Raw genomic sequence first — 18,279 nt, forward strand, 5'->3', positions numbered from 1 at the left:
ATATTTGCCCCTGTGCCTGTTTTTGTTCTGAAAGGAAGTGAGTCAGAAGGGGGGGTTCTTGCAGTGTTATTGTATTGTGATGTTCTCCTCTGTGCTACATTTATCTGCCCCATGGCCCCCGCCCCAGGGGTAAAAGCCACAGGCAAACCACAAAGCCAGGGTGACATTTCTGCTTTTTTCTTTGTCTGCCATTGACCGAAAAGGACTTTTTTTTAAAACTGCAAGAGAAAGCTCTGGAGAAACATCACTGAATATGACAGCAAACAGATGCTGAGCATCGCCACTCCTTGCATCTTAAAAATATTGACTTATTCTAGAGCAATTATCCTCCCATGTTCTTCAGATCAGCCACGCCCCACTCCCACTGCTGCAAAGTCCTTTGTTTCACTGAGGAGTAACTCCAGGGCTTTTGATCAACAGAGTGGTAAATTAACTTCTGTTCCGGCCCCTTGGGTTTGCATTGAGTGGGAGGGAGTCTGGGGGTGGCAGGTTTGTGTGTGCTTCTATTTTTAATAATTCCCTTGTGTCTCAAAAGGAAGCTCACATCCAAGATGTTTGTACTAACTGGAGTGGACATGTTAAGAACTGTATGAAAAACTACACAAAGAAAAAATTTAAATGATTTTTATTGTTGTTAATATTTTTTATGAACTCATTTGCACATGAAACATCTCTGTAATTAGTCAGATCACACTCAGCATTCATTTTTAAGAAGCTTTTGTTACATTTTATTCCTCACAGTTGCATAATCCCTTAATTTTCACACTTTCCCAATTATGTAAAGAACTTTGGGTAGTGAATTCTGCATATGCAATACAAGTTTGCAGAACCTATCTAGTGGTTGATTTTCCACATGACTGCCCACAGCTTTGGGGGACCTGATTGTGTGACTGAAATCCAACAGAGCAGAAATGAATGCACACAGAGGTTAATGCATATAAAGGGAGGAATTTTAATTTGTAGCCTGTCCCTGCTTACAGTTGACTGACGATGTCCAACACCCAATATCATCCTCACTCAGGAAGGAGAAATCCAACTTTCTCTGGTGTGCAGTTCTAATTGGTTGTGAAGTACTGGTTACAGTTGAATGACAGGGTTCAGTGCCTAATCACATACAATCTTTCTTTGATATGTTGTTGCCATTGTTCATGTGGTGTTGCTTACTGTTGCGCAAAGGCACTGAACACATCGATGAATACCTCTTGCTCATTCAAGAGGAAAAACCCCACCTTTCTGTGGCATGTGAGTTGTAATTGGTCATCAGGTATTGCTTATGGCTGAGTGATGGTGATGAACACATCAATGAGCACTCATGTCATGTCCATTCACGAAAGAAAAAGCCGCCTTTCTTTGGTTTGTGCTTTTAATTGGTGGTCTTTTGAGCTCATGGTTCACAGACTCTGGTATGTGTGCTGTGTCAGCTGGGGCTTTCATCAACTGTGAAAGAAGCAATGGAGAGGAAAAGATGTCTCAAATTATTTACAGAGACAGTGAGACACGAATCAGGTACTAAGGTGTGGCTTACACTTAGGGGAGCCGCTGGCACGCCCTAGTGGTGTGAAGTGGTAATACAGCTACTGTGTGTCTGCAGTGTGGACTCTGTAGAGGGGCTGCATCAAACCCTATGCCCACCACCAGTAGCATTTTGTCTACTGCACCTCCTCCCATTTACACCCCACTGTCTTTCCAAGCACAAGTCCTGTGCTGTTACCAGTCCTCTTCATAAAGGTGCGGTCCATCTCCTCTGGGAGCTGCGGTGCTCGCTGGCTGGTTTCCAGGCCCACAGCGTGCTCATTTGGGAGAAGGAGCATCCTGTGTCAAGCACAGGAAGCTCGTCTTACGCACAGGAAGTTCACCTCGCACAGAGAAGCCGTCTCTTGCGTGCAGGCTCCAGGCCTCAGGTCCACGTTCTGTCCAAAGGAATGGAACTGTATTCTGTATTCTGTATCCTGGCCAGCCAAGTGCCCTCAGTCTTCAGATTACTATACAGCTCTGGTTCTTCTATCAGCGTCTGTCTCCATCTGTTATGGACATCTCTGAGCTGACGTGTCTCGAAAGGCAGATTCGGGTCTCACTCTCATGCACTAAAGAGCTCCATAAAACGTTCAAACAGAGCAACCTTGGAAAGTAGCGCTGGCACGCGGTCTCTCTCATTATGAGTATAAATGTGCAGTCAGTGCAGGACTGTGAACCGGGCTTTATTGTTTCTCTATTGGCTCTCCGCCCTTTAAATTTCAAATGTGTTGAAAGCAGAGCGCACTCATCATCATCACCGACTGTGCTTTTATATCAAGCTAACAGCAGCAGTTATTGATCAGGGGAAGAGGTCCATCAGTGAGAGAGTGCATAGGAGGTGAAATGTGTTGCATGCGGTGAAGCAAAGCACTGTCTTCTCTGGTGTTGATTCCGGTTGCTTTTTCCCCCCACAGATTTCAACCCTCAGACGCCAGTGGAGGACCCTCTACCCCTCCGTGCCTGAAAACGCAGAGAAGGAGGTGCAGAGCCTGTTTGTCCAAGAGGTAAGGCCCTTCCCAGGGTCGCAGTGAGCATTATTGGACCAAAACAGAAATTCCTACTCTGAATGCACCACTAGCACGCCGGGGTTGTTCACTGTCTTGGTTCTGATACCCCGAAATGCTGTCATTAGTTGTAAACACCCCATTAAGCGGAGTGTGACTGCAACTTTGCCACTCAGCTCCCACAGGTACCAGTGTTAGGCCACACATTGGCCTGACAACGTGGCACGTGGTGGTCCATGCAGTGGAAGACTGTACTGAACCATATTCAAACTGCACTGAACTGGTCTGAACAGCACACACTCTGATTCCCGTCACCGCCTACAGAACTCTGCAAAACTGGCATTCTTCATGACACACTTCAGGTTTCATTGTAATTCCTTTGAAATTTAAGTTCAGAAATCAAGGTCTATTACTGGAGTCTGACCATAGATATATAATATATGTATAATACTCCTGATGTCTCAATATCAGTCAATGTCTGAAAGAACAGACCTAACCTGATGGCACAGGCGCCTTTGAATGACTCATCCCAACCACCCCAAAGAAAACCTAACCCTGTGCCTCGAATTTCATCACTAAACCCCAGTGTGAAGCCTATGACACAGAATGTCTTTTGCAGCCCAGTCCTTTGAAATTTATCTGGCCATATATCGTGTAGCTGCATGCCCACACGGTGCAGTGTAATATCTGCATTTCCATGATTGCAAAGTTAGAAGTCACAGGTGTTTGCCTCATTAAACACGCCGCTAAGCTTTGAGCCTGAAGGGAAACAAGGTGTTTAAGTCTGTAGACCTGTCATTTATAGCAGTATTTCTGGTGCGAGTTCCCTGTAATTCTCAGAATGTGGGTGTGGCTATCAGATCCAGCATGCGATTTATTTAGAATCTTGTACGTCATTCTTGGAAGCTGGGGGCGAGGGGAGGTGCTTTTCCAGTTCCATCACCATGGGTGTGTAATTAGGGCTTTTACACTGGCCAAGCGCTCAGTGCTGCAGTTCAGAGAAGTGAGCACTTCCTCAGTCTCCTCCTCGGATGCCTGTAGTAGATTCACATTGCAGCCCTGTTCAGTGCACCACTTTTCCTGTGGTAAAAATGTGTTTAGAATCCTCTCCTTTACATGGAATGGACAGTGTGGTTGGCTGTTGTCACATTGTGACATGTGTATTAGTTAGGTACTCTCCATAAGAAAGCCTTAATTGCTGTTACAGATCTTATGCAGTCTTGAGAAGGATTGCTTTTAGTGAATTGGAGACAGCTAAGGAGACAGCTTTGTGTGTAAGTCTGAACCACAGGGATTTCAATCCTGTGAGTCCATCCCTCGTCAGTACCCACTTTTATTCCCTAGGGGGTTGCAGTTGGCCAGAGACAACACACACACACACGCACACACACGCACATATGCACATATGCACATATGTACAAAAGGTGGCCAAATTTAGAGACACCAATGTAGACATTGTATCTTTGGGCTGTGGGAGGAACCCAGAGCAGCAAATATCTTGTCAAGGTACGAGTAAAATACAAGTAGTGTATAAAGTATGTAAGTGGTGTTTATAGTGAAAATATTGACAGGATTCAAGGGGATAGACAGTGTTCATGGTTGTTGGGCCAGTGTTCAGTAAAGGGCAGACTGGCAGTAGAGTGGGCAGCACACTTTAGTGTCTGAAGTGCATTGTAGATCCAGGGAGGTTCTGTTTCACGACCGGATGTTTAACTCCTGCATTCCCTCCATCCTTCTAGTCTCTTGTGTAGGTTCTTGTTGGTAACAGGGGGTTCTGCTGCTGTCTTTGTCGCTAGGCTAGCTGTGGATGTTCTGTTTCTCACCACACACCCTTAAGAACGTCCATGATAATCGAGCAAATCAGATGGCATATGGCCTCAGAAGCGGTAGAGATGGAGCCTCCAGCGTTAAGCTCACAGAGCCGGATAGCATATAGAATATCTGTGATGTCACTGTGTGACCGGCAGCCCTAAAGACTCCAACCCAATCCCCCTTTCTCCCTCACACATGTGGCGCTCCATCAGGGAGGGCGGGGGTGTCCTTGGAGGGGTAAGGCAATACTTCCACCCCCTAGGTCAAGTGCATTATGACATCATCATATGAAGCAGCTGCAGAACGCAGAACGCAGCGCAGAGAGAGTCTGCTGTTTTTCATTTCCATCCTCGTTAGCAAACGCCAGCCCCGACTGCAGACCTCCAGCTGGAGAGGTCCCCCCGTCAGCCTCGCTCTCCTAACCTGCTCCTCTTTTTTTTTTGTTTTTTTTTTTAAAGAATGCCTTTCTGATGCTGCCTATCACTCTGATTCCTAATGTGGAACAGATGTCAGTCCTAAAGAATGAATGGAAAATGGAACGCGCCGTGTTTGGCCGGCACTGACCGAAACCCCGCCCAGTCCAGTAAGCCGCGGATGAAGGGTCATAAATATGTGCTCTTAGGGCGTCTCTCTCCCCCCCTGGCCGCCTCTGATGGGCTCTGTGAATGCAGCTATTGTCCGGTGTGTAGCATTCCCTCCTACGGAGCCGCCCGGCATCCCGAAACCAAACATTTGTGAACAGCTCATAACCGCTCCTCCTGTGTGGGGATTTCTGTGTAGAACACATTGTCCCATACAGAATGAAACAGGCATCCAGTGTAAGATCCATTCAGCTTTCTCATCTAAAACATCTGACCCCTGCAATGTTGTGGTTGATAGCAGCTGGTTTAGGTCTATACAGTAGCTATATATTTTTCATGGGTATAATCTTAGTTCACATTTCACATCTCAGTCATGTAGCCACGCACAAGTATTATATGGAATTGTGTTGTATGGACTCATATTTTGGACACACATATGACTATACTTTTGGGAGATACTAAATGGCACAAGCTCCCAGTGCCTACTGCTGAAGTATTTATTTCTACAAAATCACTTTTTTCCTGCCTGTGAAGAGCCCATAGTTTTTTATTCCAGCAGAGCTCTTAAATACCTAATTGGATCAATTATTAAGGTAAGTAAATGCGCCCAAATTAACCAAATGTTAATTTAGCTAACCAGTTGATCTAATTATGCGATTAAGAGCATGGATGAAACAAAAATGAGAGAAATCCCCAGCACTGCAAGACCAGGGCGATCTACTTCTGTTTTAGAGATTACAGGCTCACCTTACAACTATGTACACCAGAACCTGAACTTAGTGCACCTTCTTTTTCCACTGTATATTTCATGACATTATGTGAGCGAGTGAGACTCGTTCAGGGCCTCGAGGCCTCACTCATGCATCTGAAAGCCCCCTGACAGTGGGGCTAAGGGCAGTTATCAAACTGAATAATGCTACATTGTTAGCATTTCCTGACTGAATCTTAACACACGGTCACCAATTCTTTGGTGTTAGAAGAAGTGGTGCTCACAATACCAAGAAATAAAGAAGTGAAAATAAACACCAAGCTGTCTTTAGCTTTGTCATGTTGTAATTGCATTCATGTTTGGAAACTCTCCTCATAGCTGCTATGACGTCAGCAACCAGAATTCCCAGAAACACAATTTTAGAATAACAAGGGGGCTTCCAGGTTCGTGCTTAAGGTCATGTCTGTTCATCTTGGTCCGCAGTTCATGGTCCAGTGGCCTCAAGTGGTTAAGCGGTTAATAGAGCATCGCAATCTAATTCACATCCTGCTGACAGCTAGTGCAGCTGTTAATGTCACCCACCCCGTCACGCACTCACACACACTCATTCACGCACACACACCCACACAACTATCCACTTGCTTGCACACACACATAGACACATGGGCACACTCATGTTCAGAAGGCCCAGAAAAAGTGTCTGATGGTCGGTCATACTTAACAGGGCTGTTTGGCCCTGTCTAAAACAAGCATGCACTGTAGGCGAAACAATGCATGTAAACAGCATGTCGGCGTCACAGGGACACTGACACATACCTCTTTTGAGTGTGCATATGTGTGTGAGCTGTTCTGTCAGTGCATATTTTCAAGACTATGTATTTCATTAATTTGTGAACTTATTTCCAGTTTTCTCATCATGATCTTAATACATACAAATTGTGGTTCTGTAGTCCCACAGCTGTGAGTGTTTTCACAGTCAGAGATGAAACCGACAAGCGGAATATTCCAAAACTTTATTTTGAGTGTGTAACCTTCTCAGCTCTTCTGATCGTTGGAGTAGAATGTTGTTTCTTTTTTTTTCTTTTTTTTTTTATTGTGACACACATAAAGCCTTAATTTGCTTTCTCTTCACAGTGCATCAAGACGTATATCTCTGACTGGCATGTCCTTAACTACAAGTATGAGGACTACTCCGGAGACTTCCGCCAGCTCCCTCAGTAAGCCTCAGAGTTGTGCATCTGATATAAAGTGTGCCACTTTAATTACAGTACGTGTGTGATGGTGAAACATGCTGCTCTTCCTTTTATACGAAAGGCGCCGGGATGGTGGATCACTCCCCACCCCTGCCATTAGCCTCCCTCTGACACAGTGTCATTATCTGGCTGTGTTTAGCCCCTCTGACTGTTTACTGATGTGGCTGCCAAGCTAGGAAACTCAGGTCTTTCAGCCCCGAAGTGCAAAACAATAGCCCACTTCCTTCTGAGCGAGGCACTCTCAGGCTGTTCCTGGATCAGCACTACTCAAATGTGCGCGTTCAGGAAATAGTTTCGGAAAGTCCTAAAATTCCCGGCTCAGACTGCGTGTCACCAGCCCCACCTTTGAGTTTTGAGGAATGCATTTTGCAGATGTCACTGTGGAGCGGTGTAGCCGAAGGAAATGAGCTAAGCCGCCATTAACGTTCTCAGTCTGGCAGTGGCCAAGATAAAGGACTGTCCCTATCCGTCTGGTAACCGTCCACAGCGACTCTACTCTAATTCTACTGTTGTGTCTCTTTCTTTGCTGTGGGTGTATCATTTCACTATAGAAGCAGTAAAAATAAAAACCAAAAGAGAGCAGAGAGCACCATACGTTGAGTCTGGAAAAGAGTTTAAGCCAGGCAAGAAAGCTAGATGTTTATCGATAGGCTATTGAAGACCTTTTTTTGTGTCACTCAGTGTGTTGTGAATGAGCCATCATTATGAATGGGCGCTAACCTTTGCAAACGCAATCAGAGAGGCTTGTTTCAGTGAGCACAGCTCAATGCCCCACTCTTTCTCTCACACATCCGTTACATTCGGCTGGGAAACGCTAAGAGGCGAGCTTTTGGCCTGCTACAAAATGTGTCATCTCCCTGTCACACTAAGCTTCATAGGTGGCGATGTCGGGCTCAGCTGAAATTCCTTATTGTGATGCCTTCAGTTCCTCTTATAGACCTGTTCCTGTGTGTTTGTTTTGCAGTAAAGTTTCCAGGCCGGATAAACTTGCGGTCCACGTGTTTGAGGTAGATGAAGATGTGGATAAAGATGAGGTGAGTGTGCACCTGTGTGTTTACCCTGTGTGCTTCTTGGCCCGGTCGCATCCTGTCCTAAGACAATTTAGATTAAGATATAAAACCACTGTGATGTTAAGGATAAATACATTTACTGTATTTTGTGCTTTTTTCCGTCTAATCTGGCTGATTGTATTGCTCAAAATTTATTTCGTTATTGTTATTTTGTACATATATTTTGCAGATATTCAAACAAGAGATTGTAGGTTGATCGAATCTAATTGATCAAATGGAGAGCAATAATGACATGCTAAAGGTCTTCCACCTTTATTTTCTCTCATCAGTATTCATGCATAAAAGAACATCGAATTCATTGATAACTAATGATGAGTGGTGAATGAATGTAGATTTGCTCCAGTCAGTTCAACAAATCCTTTGAGCCATAAAATGATCAAAATATCAAATTAATCAAAATGTACATCCCTGGTTTCGCTGCAGTAGTAGTGAAGTTGCAGTGTGATTTGTGTGTCTGTCAAGATCAACAAATTTTTTTTTTTGTTATCTCGGCCTCTTTTGGTGTTGTTTCGTTGTATCTGAAATGGCAGTCTTCTTTCCTGTCTTCTTTCCTTTCCTCTTCTGTGTCTGTAATTTCTTGTGTCAGGCATAGCTCGGCCTGCACACAAACACTCCTCCATACACACAGATGCATGCACAAACACAATAATCCCTCATATATATATATACACAGGTATACAAACATTCTCACATATGCACACTCACACGCACATACATGTACGTACACTCTCCCTTACACACACACACACACACACACACACTCTGTCTCTCACACACCTACACACACTCTCCCACACATACAAACACACAGGTCATGGAGAGGTTCCCCTTGCTGGGATTTGGGATGGGAATGTTAGCAGTGATAAAACCCCAGCAGCTGTTAGTGTACTCAAAGATGAGGTTTTTGAACTGGAAGGCCACCCGAGTCAGAGCTTCCTAGATTACGCTGAAGCCATACAGGTGATCTGGCTTAAGTCAGAGGAGTGTCTAAGCTAGATGAGTTATCGCTCATGCCATCAGAATTCCCTATGGCTTCAACCAGCCATGTTAGTCATGCACCAAAATAACAAACAGATAATGCTCTTTTTTTCATTCACATGTCTAGATTTGCACAGATGTTCTCTCTCCATGTCAGCAGTGTACTTTTTGGCTGCCATAACAATTTAATCGACAGTTTTGTCTGTAATGAAAATGTTAGAAGGGTTTAAAGCCCTCATGTGGCAATGTGGGTAGCCCAGCCAGCAAAGATCTTGTCAGCGCACGAAGGGATTACACCGCTTTCAGTTAAACAATTAATCAAGCGATTAAGGGCTAACACTGTGCTTACTGTAGTATCCGTCAACTCACAGTGAACATAAAGGTGCCCGTAGAGTTCACTCCTAGTTTATTTTGAGGACATTCTCTATAATTCCAGCTGTGCCCTTATCTGGTGACTGGGCTTTGATATACAGATCGAGCTGAAAAACACAGAGCTCAGATTTTTCCACAGAGCCCTTCACCCCCACCCTTTGCTCTTTCCCCACCCCCTTTTGTGTGATAACAGGAAAGCGTACCCACATCAAACTGTATATGTGCCTCTGTGGCATATCATTAGGGTTTTGGGTTGCTCAGCGTCGGTATTCATTTTATTTCTGTCATACAGAAGCAATACTCTGCTGTAGGTATATACTGTGCTATATACAGTGCCGTTTTATGTCTTACCTTATTTTTATTTATTTATTTTTTTACAATAAGCAAGAATCTTATTACGAAGTCGTAGAGTTCTGTGGCCTACGTTCATTTTTAGTTTTTGTAGACCATTTTGATGCACTTGACAGGAATGAGTTTCCTCACTATTAAAGTTTGGTATTTATGCACATAGGACATTTGGCTTGTTTAGTTCTCAAAGGAGATTAACAGCAATACAGGGAGCTCTCTTTTCCTCTGTAAAAGCCTGAGACACTGAATACATAATCATGCCCTCACAGATATTGTTAATGAGCTTGTTTTCTGTTTTCAACCCAACTATTTTCCAAGAACCAGCAGAACCTGGCAGCGGTCATCTGGTACCCCAACACGGCTTCTCTCCCTGTTTCATAGAACTGACTGTGTCTGGGCTCTGAGAACAGTAATTACTCCCAAGAAGGAACTGAATTTTATTTGCCATAAAAGCTGCGATCCAAATAATTAAAGCTTCCTGGCATCTGAAAAAAGGGGGGATTGTTCATATTAAATTAATTCCAAACTTTACAGGAAAATACTGCAATCATTTGCATGAACTGACTTCAGGCAGAGATTTGGAGGCCCTGTTTTCCTCTCTCACCTCCGTTGCATGAGATAACATTGTGTTCAAAGCCTCCAGACTCCAGCACTTTGGCACTTACTGTTTTAGTTTCAGTTAAACTGCTGAGAAGAACCACTTAATTAACTGGATGTGTAAGGGACGCCAGATTGCTCAGCTGTATGTACCCATGCCATCTCTTAACCATGTACTTGAGGTTTTGTTACCCTTGGAAGACCCCCCCTGGACTGCACCCAGGGGAGGTCAGGGGGTCACCTGCTGAGAGTCCGGTGCTGAGGGGAGCCTGGCACAGAAATGGCCACAACACCGCTACTCTCTTCCTCCTCTCTCTGCACTGCTGCGCAACTGAATCCAAAGAGCACGCACGCTAACCACCTCGCACGCCATCCAGCTCACACACTTAGGGGCTCGCACACTAACCAGCTCACATGTTAACCTGCTTGCATGCTAACCATGCTAACTGTGTCGGTACCATGGTTTGAGCCACTGAGCTGCTCCCTCTTTTGGGCTGGAGTGCAAGGATGGGTGTGTAGTATCACTGTTATTATGATGTGTCATTAAGCACAGATGACACCAATGGTCAGTTTATCCAAGTTTAATGACTGTTGATTCCGACTACATAATAACAAACTTGCAACTGGCAAATGGGACTTTGATCTTTTAAGGGACCGTTGTGAAATTCTCAATCGGACTTAAGACATTGCTTCAGTTAGGGACCGTCAATAAGAACTCTACTATAGAGGAATATCCAAACTATAACAGGAGGAGTGCTCTAAGTAGTGAGCGGTGGAGCACCTCAGCTCATGGGTGCTGTACTGGATCATCTGATGACAACAGACTGCAGGCAGAAACACAGACACACACACACACGCACACACACACAAGCACATCTTCTGATGATAGACTGTGAGAAGGGTGTGCCGCCAGCCCAGAGCAAATCTGCAAGCATTCCCTCAGGGAGACGGCGCATGTTTTACCTCAGGCAGGTGCAAGCAAAGAAAACTATTGTAGCGGTTTCTCTCAAAACTCCTTCACTAGGCTCTCCCAGCCAATCAAATAAATCAAAATGTGTCATTCTTTTCAAGGTCCCGACTCAAAGGCACCCGACAGGAGAGTCAAAGCTCATAAGGATCTTGTTAGGATGCAGATCCAGTCAAGCTCTTTGAATGGCAGTGTTTAAATGTGTCTCAGTTGTAGCATATAGCAAAGAGCGCAAAACACAGAGCATACGAGGTTAAAGGCGACTGTTGATTTTGGCGTCGCCTCGCGACTGTCTGGGGAGCCTCTAGGTTCACTGAAAGTAAACGCTGGTAATTTGGCCAACCCCTCTGGGAGCAGCCTTCATCGGCCAGAGGACGAACACTGTAGGCGGGCCCTGAGAGTTTCCAGACTCACTGCAGATGAGCGTACGATATGCCGAAAATATTCTCCCTGCCAGCACGCCAAGGCTCCTTTCAGCTTGCAGAATGGAACAGGAACGGTGTCATAAAACGTCCTGAGAGAAAATTCATTATTTTTGGTTTCTAAAATTGTCTGGAGCAGTATTTTTTTTTTTTTGCCACTTTTGCGTGTCAACGGAAACCAATGAAAATGTTCTCGACGGCTTTTAATCATGGAAAAGAGACGATGCCAGGAACTGAGATCAAAAACAGCCGTCTGCTCTTCCATTTTCGCCCCAGATAAACTCACTGCTAAATAATGTCATATTTAATCCATAATGCAGCTGGAAACCCTTTGGAGTAGCCCTTTGTTTATTCACGTGTAATAAACAGTTTATTGGCACGTGAAAAATAAGCCAGAGGCTGCATTTGAAATTTACCTTTTGTTTATTGGGAAGAGGTCCATACTGTATCTGGACATGCCTGTACATAATAGAAGAGACATAAGAGGTATTTATTTATGTGATGTGTCTGATTGGTTGAAGTAGCAGGCTCCTGGAGGGAGATTTCACGCTGTGGTCCTCTGTGTGTTTGCCTCTCCTGGTGCTCCCAGGAGACTGTTATGTCAGAGTTTGGGCAACAGCAGGGCCTTATCCTGCTGCCTTAGAAACACAGCTGGCCTGTGGGAGTTTGGGTGGGGGGCTGAGGTCCTCAGAAGGTTGCTGAAGCACGGCCAATCTCTAGTCTGGGTTTATGGGGTTAGCGTGTGTGTGTGTGTGTGTGTGTGTGAGCGTGATCCACATGTTTAACTGGTGGCCTGTCGGGTGCTTTTCCAGGACACAGCCTCCCTGGGGTCACAGAAGGGCGGGGTCACCAAACAGGGCTGGCTCTACAAAGGGAACATGAACAGTGCCATCAGCGTGACCATGAGGGTAAGAAAATGACCCATTCCCCCACCCCCTGCAACAAGAACACACCCATTACATTACCCATGAGCTGTCCCACACCACACAGAAATACACCCCCCACCATGGAAACACACCCATTACATTATGATATTTGCTTAGCAGACACACTTTTCTGGAGCAACATCCATTTATACAGCTGGACATTTCCTGCTGTCATTCGCTTATGGGTACAACAGCAGTACATAACATGGGATTTGAACCTGCAACCTTTTGGGTTACAAGCCCTGTGCCCAGCCATTACCACCACACTGCTGATTATAAATCAAATCAATAGATACAGTGCAGAGAAGAGGAATGGTGAGGAGAATGGCAGTGGTGGTGATGAGAGTGATGGCGTTTGCTCGTTGGTGGTTCCCCTTGGCACGCATGCCATTCTTCATACCTGATCAGTGTGTTTTTACCCACAATGGGCTGCGGAACGGCCGCTGTCAGTGCCCGTCACTCATCAGCACTGACTACATCCTCATGAGGGGGATGTCCTGTTTATCAGACTTCCTAACATCTAGGGCTATTTTTTATCCCTTGAGCTAATTTCCCACGCCACCACCACCACCCCCTCCCCCCATCTCTCGTTTCCAAATTTTGCAAAAGTCAAAGTTGGTTTACTGTTTTTTCTCAATCTGCTTTCTAGTCATTCAAGAGGAGGTATTTCCACCTGACTCAGCTGGGCGACGGCTCGTACAACCTCAACTTCTACAAGGACGAGAAGATCTCCAAAGAGCCGAAAGGAACGATATTCCTGGACTCCTGCATGGGGGTTGTTCAGGTAGCCTTTCTCAGTTGCTTCACAAGTGACGTATGTCTTCACTTTCACAGGCGTGCCTGTGAAATACGTCTAACAGCCTATCGCAGTTGACGTTATAGTTGGTTCTCTTTGTCCACACACCGTGGTGTGTCAGTGTGCAGTCATGTGCACATTGTGGTACAGGATCTGGCTGGTACGCTCATACGGGCACTGTGCTATGCCTTCCCAATGTTTTTTTCCTCCCTCACAAAGTCCTAGTCTTCAGACCAAGCTGTTACCTTAAACTGTATCTCCTGGCTTTTGTCTTCGCCCCATTGTTACTTGTAACTAACACAATTGGGAATCAGACCCGGGTCACTGGTGGTCAGATATGGGATGTTTTGCGTGCAGTGTGGAACCTCCCCTGGTGCACTTGGCAGTCACCCCACAGCATTGACGTAAAGCTGACATCTGAGCCTCTCTTCCGCTCGCTCTGACCAGTCACTGATTACCACTGACTCCTCAGTGAAGGGAGGAGAGTGACGCTACAGACCACAGTGCACGTTTGGGGGGTATCGATCACCATATTACACACACCAGTCTCCCTGGAGGGCTCAGGCGCTTCCTCTGATCATGAGGCAAAAACACAAAGAGGGAATGCATTTGGTTTTACTAAACTGCAAGAAAAGGATTAAGGACAAGAAGACGAGCCCCTGTGGGCAGAGGGGTCTGTCACTCTGTGATGTGAATGCTGCGGATTGTGGGAATTGAAGTATGGGGCTGTCTTGTTGTCTCTGACCTGTCTGCTGATTCCTTTCAACATCCTAGAGGCAATACACAAAAAATAGTAAACACAAACCCAGCAAGAGATATAGACCTCTACCACCTTTGGTGTGGACTCCAGATATAAACCACAATGGTGGGATTAGAAGTAGATATGCAGATGCTGAACACTGGCATTGCTGTCATGTACACACTGGCTATCCTAGATACCAGGTATCCTGGGTCCTCCGAAATCCCCTGTCCTTCTGCTCCCACCTTTACATCAGGTCCACCCCACACCACCAAATCAAAACCTCAGCAAACTCAACTATCGCTGTGATGTGATCACAGGTCTGGTATCCTTGGAAAGCGCTCGCGTTTTCCAGCTGGCCCCCGGGGAGATTTCGTCAGCCAGTTGCGCCGAGCTCTCTGCTCTCCGTCGCGGCGCTCAGTCTTTCCACGATGAGGAAAGCAGAGGAGGAAGCCGGCCCGGGCCGCTCCCCCACTGCACCGCGCGCAGATTTACAGTAGGGCTGGACCGCGCAGGCCGAGCGCCGGCGTCTGCGTTTCCCGCTCCCTGGCCGAGTCAGAGACCTAACTGCACTGGCAGAGAGCATTGTGCAGCGTGGCCAGGCTGAATTATTAGCTGGGTCCCCAGCTGCTGGAGCAGAATGTCTCGAAATATGATCCTCAGTATTTCAGTGGCTGCCCTGGCTGTGGTGAGTCATCATAGGTCTCACCTGTCTCCCACAGTGAGATTTTGTAGATCTCACCTGTCTCTTTACCTTTGCTGTGGTGGGTCGTTGTAGAGCTCACCTGTCTTCATACGTCCGTTGCAGCAATTCATTGTAGGTCTCTCCAGTCTTAATGTCTTAATAGCAGTCTGTCGGACATGCACACAGCTGTGAAGGGCCTACTGTGTGACTGCGTTACCAGATCTCATAGACGTATTACTTGGTTAGAGCCTGAGAGGTTATTCCATAATGCTTAGTGTTGTTTGATTCAGACCCAAAAGACTCATAGGACTCACGTGTCAGGGTAATGTCCCTGGGTGATGGACCTCTGATGCAGGAGATCCTACAGATAAAGAAAAGGAAAACCCCATCTGGGTTTTTCCTCCATGTCAGTGTGGCGGCTCCGTATCTAATGTGGCCTCTGCTAAGATTAGCGTAATGCCCGGCCATTTCCTGGTGCTATTGTATGCAGCTCCTCTGTGGTTGAAATGCACTGAGGCGTGCACTAATTACCCCTGTGATGAGGCAAATGGAGAGTGTTTTTTTTTTTAATACACAGTATTTCCTCTGGCTCAGTAATGACTTGTGTAGATGTTTAGGAAATGTTGAGGGAGCGTTGTTTACACAACAGACAAATTAGCCTCCCTCTCAAAGAACTTCAGTGCATTGTGGGTAATGCCACAATATTAGTCATGAGAGGAGGCCTTAGTGATGTGTTCCTTGAAACTGGCTATATGTGTTGTGCAAACACCAGAAGACGAAGAAACAGACAACGCCCGAGACTATGGAGAGTCTGAGAGACTCATCCTGAGGAAGTGACAGCAGTTAATAACTGCTAACTGTGAATTATGTTGTGTTTGTTTCAGCTTGGGTTCTGTTCAGTTCGAGGCTCTATTTTGCAGTCCACCCAAACAGACAGAGTGGGCTTTTTCCTAGTTTATCTTTGGTTGCCGTGAGACCAGCTAGGGGATATTTTCCATTTTGCCCGTCACTTGTATATGACTAAATTCCTTATACGATGTCATACTATATGGCTCTAAGGGCTTTTACTAGGATGTGTGAAGTTTCCTTTGATGACAGTGCTATGACAAATTAAATTTGATTGACTGATCTCTGCTTTTAATTATTTCAGTGGGTACAAAGCCGTTTAACTAGATCTAAAATGATAGAAGAGGATATTAAAAGGCACTGTTTTGAATTTGTCAAGATATATCTGTGTCTTAAGTGTTGAAAGGGAGCTGTAATAATAGGTCAGTGCTGTCTCCGTTAGCCAATCAGAGCTGTGCAAGAGTGTCTTTATGACATCTTGGAAGGATCCAGACACCTGGCATTAGGTTTCTATCCTTGCAAAAAAACACCAGAGAAACAGGTGAAAGAAGTGGGTAAGCATACATTATGAAACTGGAGACTTCTCATGGGTGCAGCCTTTTTATTACATTTTGGTCTTTATATGACATCAGAACAATATGAATGAGTTTTAGGATCTTATTCTGTTTTTTCAAACTTGGTCTATGGTGGAGTTTGTTCTGACATGCGTAGCATATTCATTTTCCAAAGCTTGGATTTTCTGGACATTATTGCTGAAGATTGTTCGGGGGTCCCCACACAGACCTATTTTTATGTGTACTTTGGGAAATGCGGATATGCAACTTAGTGACTAATCGGACCGGTTAAGCCATGATAATTGTTTGGAACAAAGACCACTCCAGCTTCCCAGAAACGACGTTTCAGACCCCAGCTTTAAAGGAGCACCGCGTCAGCTTTGGCAGCAGCACATCCAGCCACCACCCACCCCCTGTCTTTACGCCCCGCTCCCCGGCCCCTATTACTGCTCTTTCTCTGTGGATCTCAGCAGTGACGTGTCTGTTATTGCAATTGAATGACTCTACATTTAAAAAAATGTACGTTTTTCCACATGTACGTTTTTTTTAAGCAGAAGTGCTTAAAGCTTTAAACGTTTTCTTTTATAGCATCTCTTTCAGTGCTGGTAATTGCTCGGTGACTATTATTCCTGATAATTCTTTGGTCAGCTAGATGAATAGTCTCATCACAGATACACTGGGTACAGGACTTTATGTCTATATTGTGACAGTTGCTGGTATTGAGTGTTTTCTGTATATTTTGTTTATTTTCATTATTATTTTTATTATTTTATCGTTGTTATTTAATGACCTTCATACTGTGGACCCTGTGCAGATTAGCAGTCTTTCACAGCTGTTCTAATACTGAGCTGAATGCACAGGAATCACTATTAAGCGTCATTGAAAAGCCCACTGAACCCAGCTCCGATGAGGGATATAAGTGTCTCTCTCTGTCTCTGCCCAGAACACCAAGGTGCGGCGCTTCGCCTTCGAGCTGAAGATGCAGGATAAGAGCACGTACCTGCTGGCTGCGGACAGCGAGGTGGAGATGGAGGAGTGGATCAGCACCCTCAACAAGATCCTCCACAGCAGCTTCGAGATTGCCATGCAGGAGAAGAGGAACGGGGACCTGCACGATGGTGCGTGTTTGTTAGTGTGTGTGTGTTTGTGTGTGTGTGTGTGTGTGTGTGTGTGTGTGTGTGTGTGCGTGTGTGTGTGTATGTGTGTGTGAATGTCCATTTGTGCACACCTGTATGTGTGGGTCTAGGTCTGTGTGTGCCAGGGGTCATAGACGACAGTGTTACTAATGAGACAGCTTTTGATGAAAGCTGATTCTCCTCTGGGCATGTCAAAGAGGTCAGCGTGTCATCGCTCAAACAGACATCCGTTTGGGAAACCAGCCACAATTCTTACTGTCTCTTCCAGCCACACACCTCCTTTCCCAATCTACGCAGACCACAGACCACCCAGCCTGCTGTTAATCGCACCTCCTCCCTGATCTGAGCTCGGCCTAAAGAGAGAAGCTATGCCCCTCCAAAAGCTTCTCTAATCCCTTTTATTAATGGTTGTTTAAATAACAACAGTCTTAAAGGATTCAGGAGTTTAATTCTGGGGCCTGAATTGCTTTTCTGATCTACTTCCTTTCACAGGAAAAATGTACTGCACCTGTGAGATGTGTTTACTCATTTGAGCATGCTCATAATAAGACATTATACATTTCTTTTACTGCACTAATGTCTGTTTTTCAGACATAAGACTTACAATGGGTGTAAGTGGGGGAAAATAAGCAGTAAGTGTGTAGGATGTGTTGGGTCTTAATTAGAAATCATTCATTTCCTCTTCAGATGACGAGCTGGGAAAAGCAGACAGCTACTCTGGGAGCTTAGACGGCTTTCAGGTAGGTTCTGTTTTCGCAAACAGGCGGGTCTCCTTTTCACACCGATTCACATGATGTATAATCTGGCCAAGAAATTGCCACGCAGTGGGAGGTACTGAATAAACAAAGAATCTAATCCATTAGATCCACAGTACCATCTACCCACAGCGAACGGGACTCTGCCCATCCACGGCTGCCTCCGTCATATCTCCACTCTAAGATGCATTTTATCATTTTTATCATTTCTTTA

General features: G+C 45.3%; 1 protein-coding gene across 1 annotated transcript in view; it reads left to right on the forward strand.

The window, feature by feature from the left end:
- Nucleotides 1–18,279, forward strand: part of LOC118785756 (dedicator of cytokinesis protein 9-like) — a 71,496-nt gene that overhangs the window by 14,301 nt on the left and 38,916 nt on the right. Inside the window, exons 3-9 of the mRNA XM_036540668.1 lie at nt 2,430–2,519; nt 6,756–6,838; nt 7,839–7,908; nt 12,441–12,536; nt 13,204–13,338; nt 17,118–17,292; nt 17,998–18,050. Of these exons, the coding sequence (XP_036396561.1) occupies nt 2,430–2,519; nt 6,756–6,838; nt 7,839–7,908; nt 12,441–12,536; nt 13,204–13,338; nt 17,118–17,292; nt 17,998–18,050 (702 nt within the window). The remainder of the gene's footprint in view (nt 1–2,429; nt 2,520–6,755; nt 6,839–7,838; nt 7,909–12,440; nt 12,537–13,203; nt 13,339–17,117; nt 17,293–17,997; nt 18,051–18,279) is intronic.

This window comes from Megalops cyprinoides, chromosome 11, assembly GCF_013368585.1.
Source record: "Megalops cyprinoides isolate fMegCyp1 chromosome 11, fMegCyp1.pri, whole genome shotgun sequence".
NCBI lineage: Eukaryota > Metazoa > Chordata > Actinopteri > Elopiformes > Megalopidae > Megalops > Megalops cyprinoides.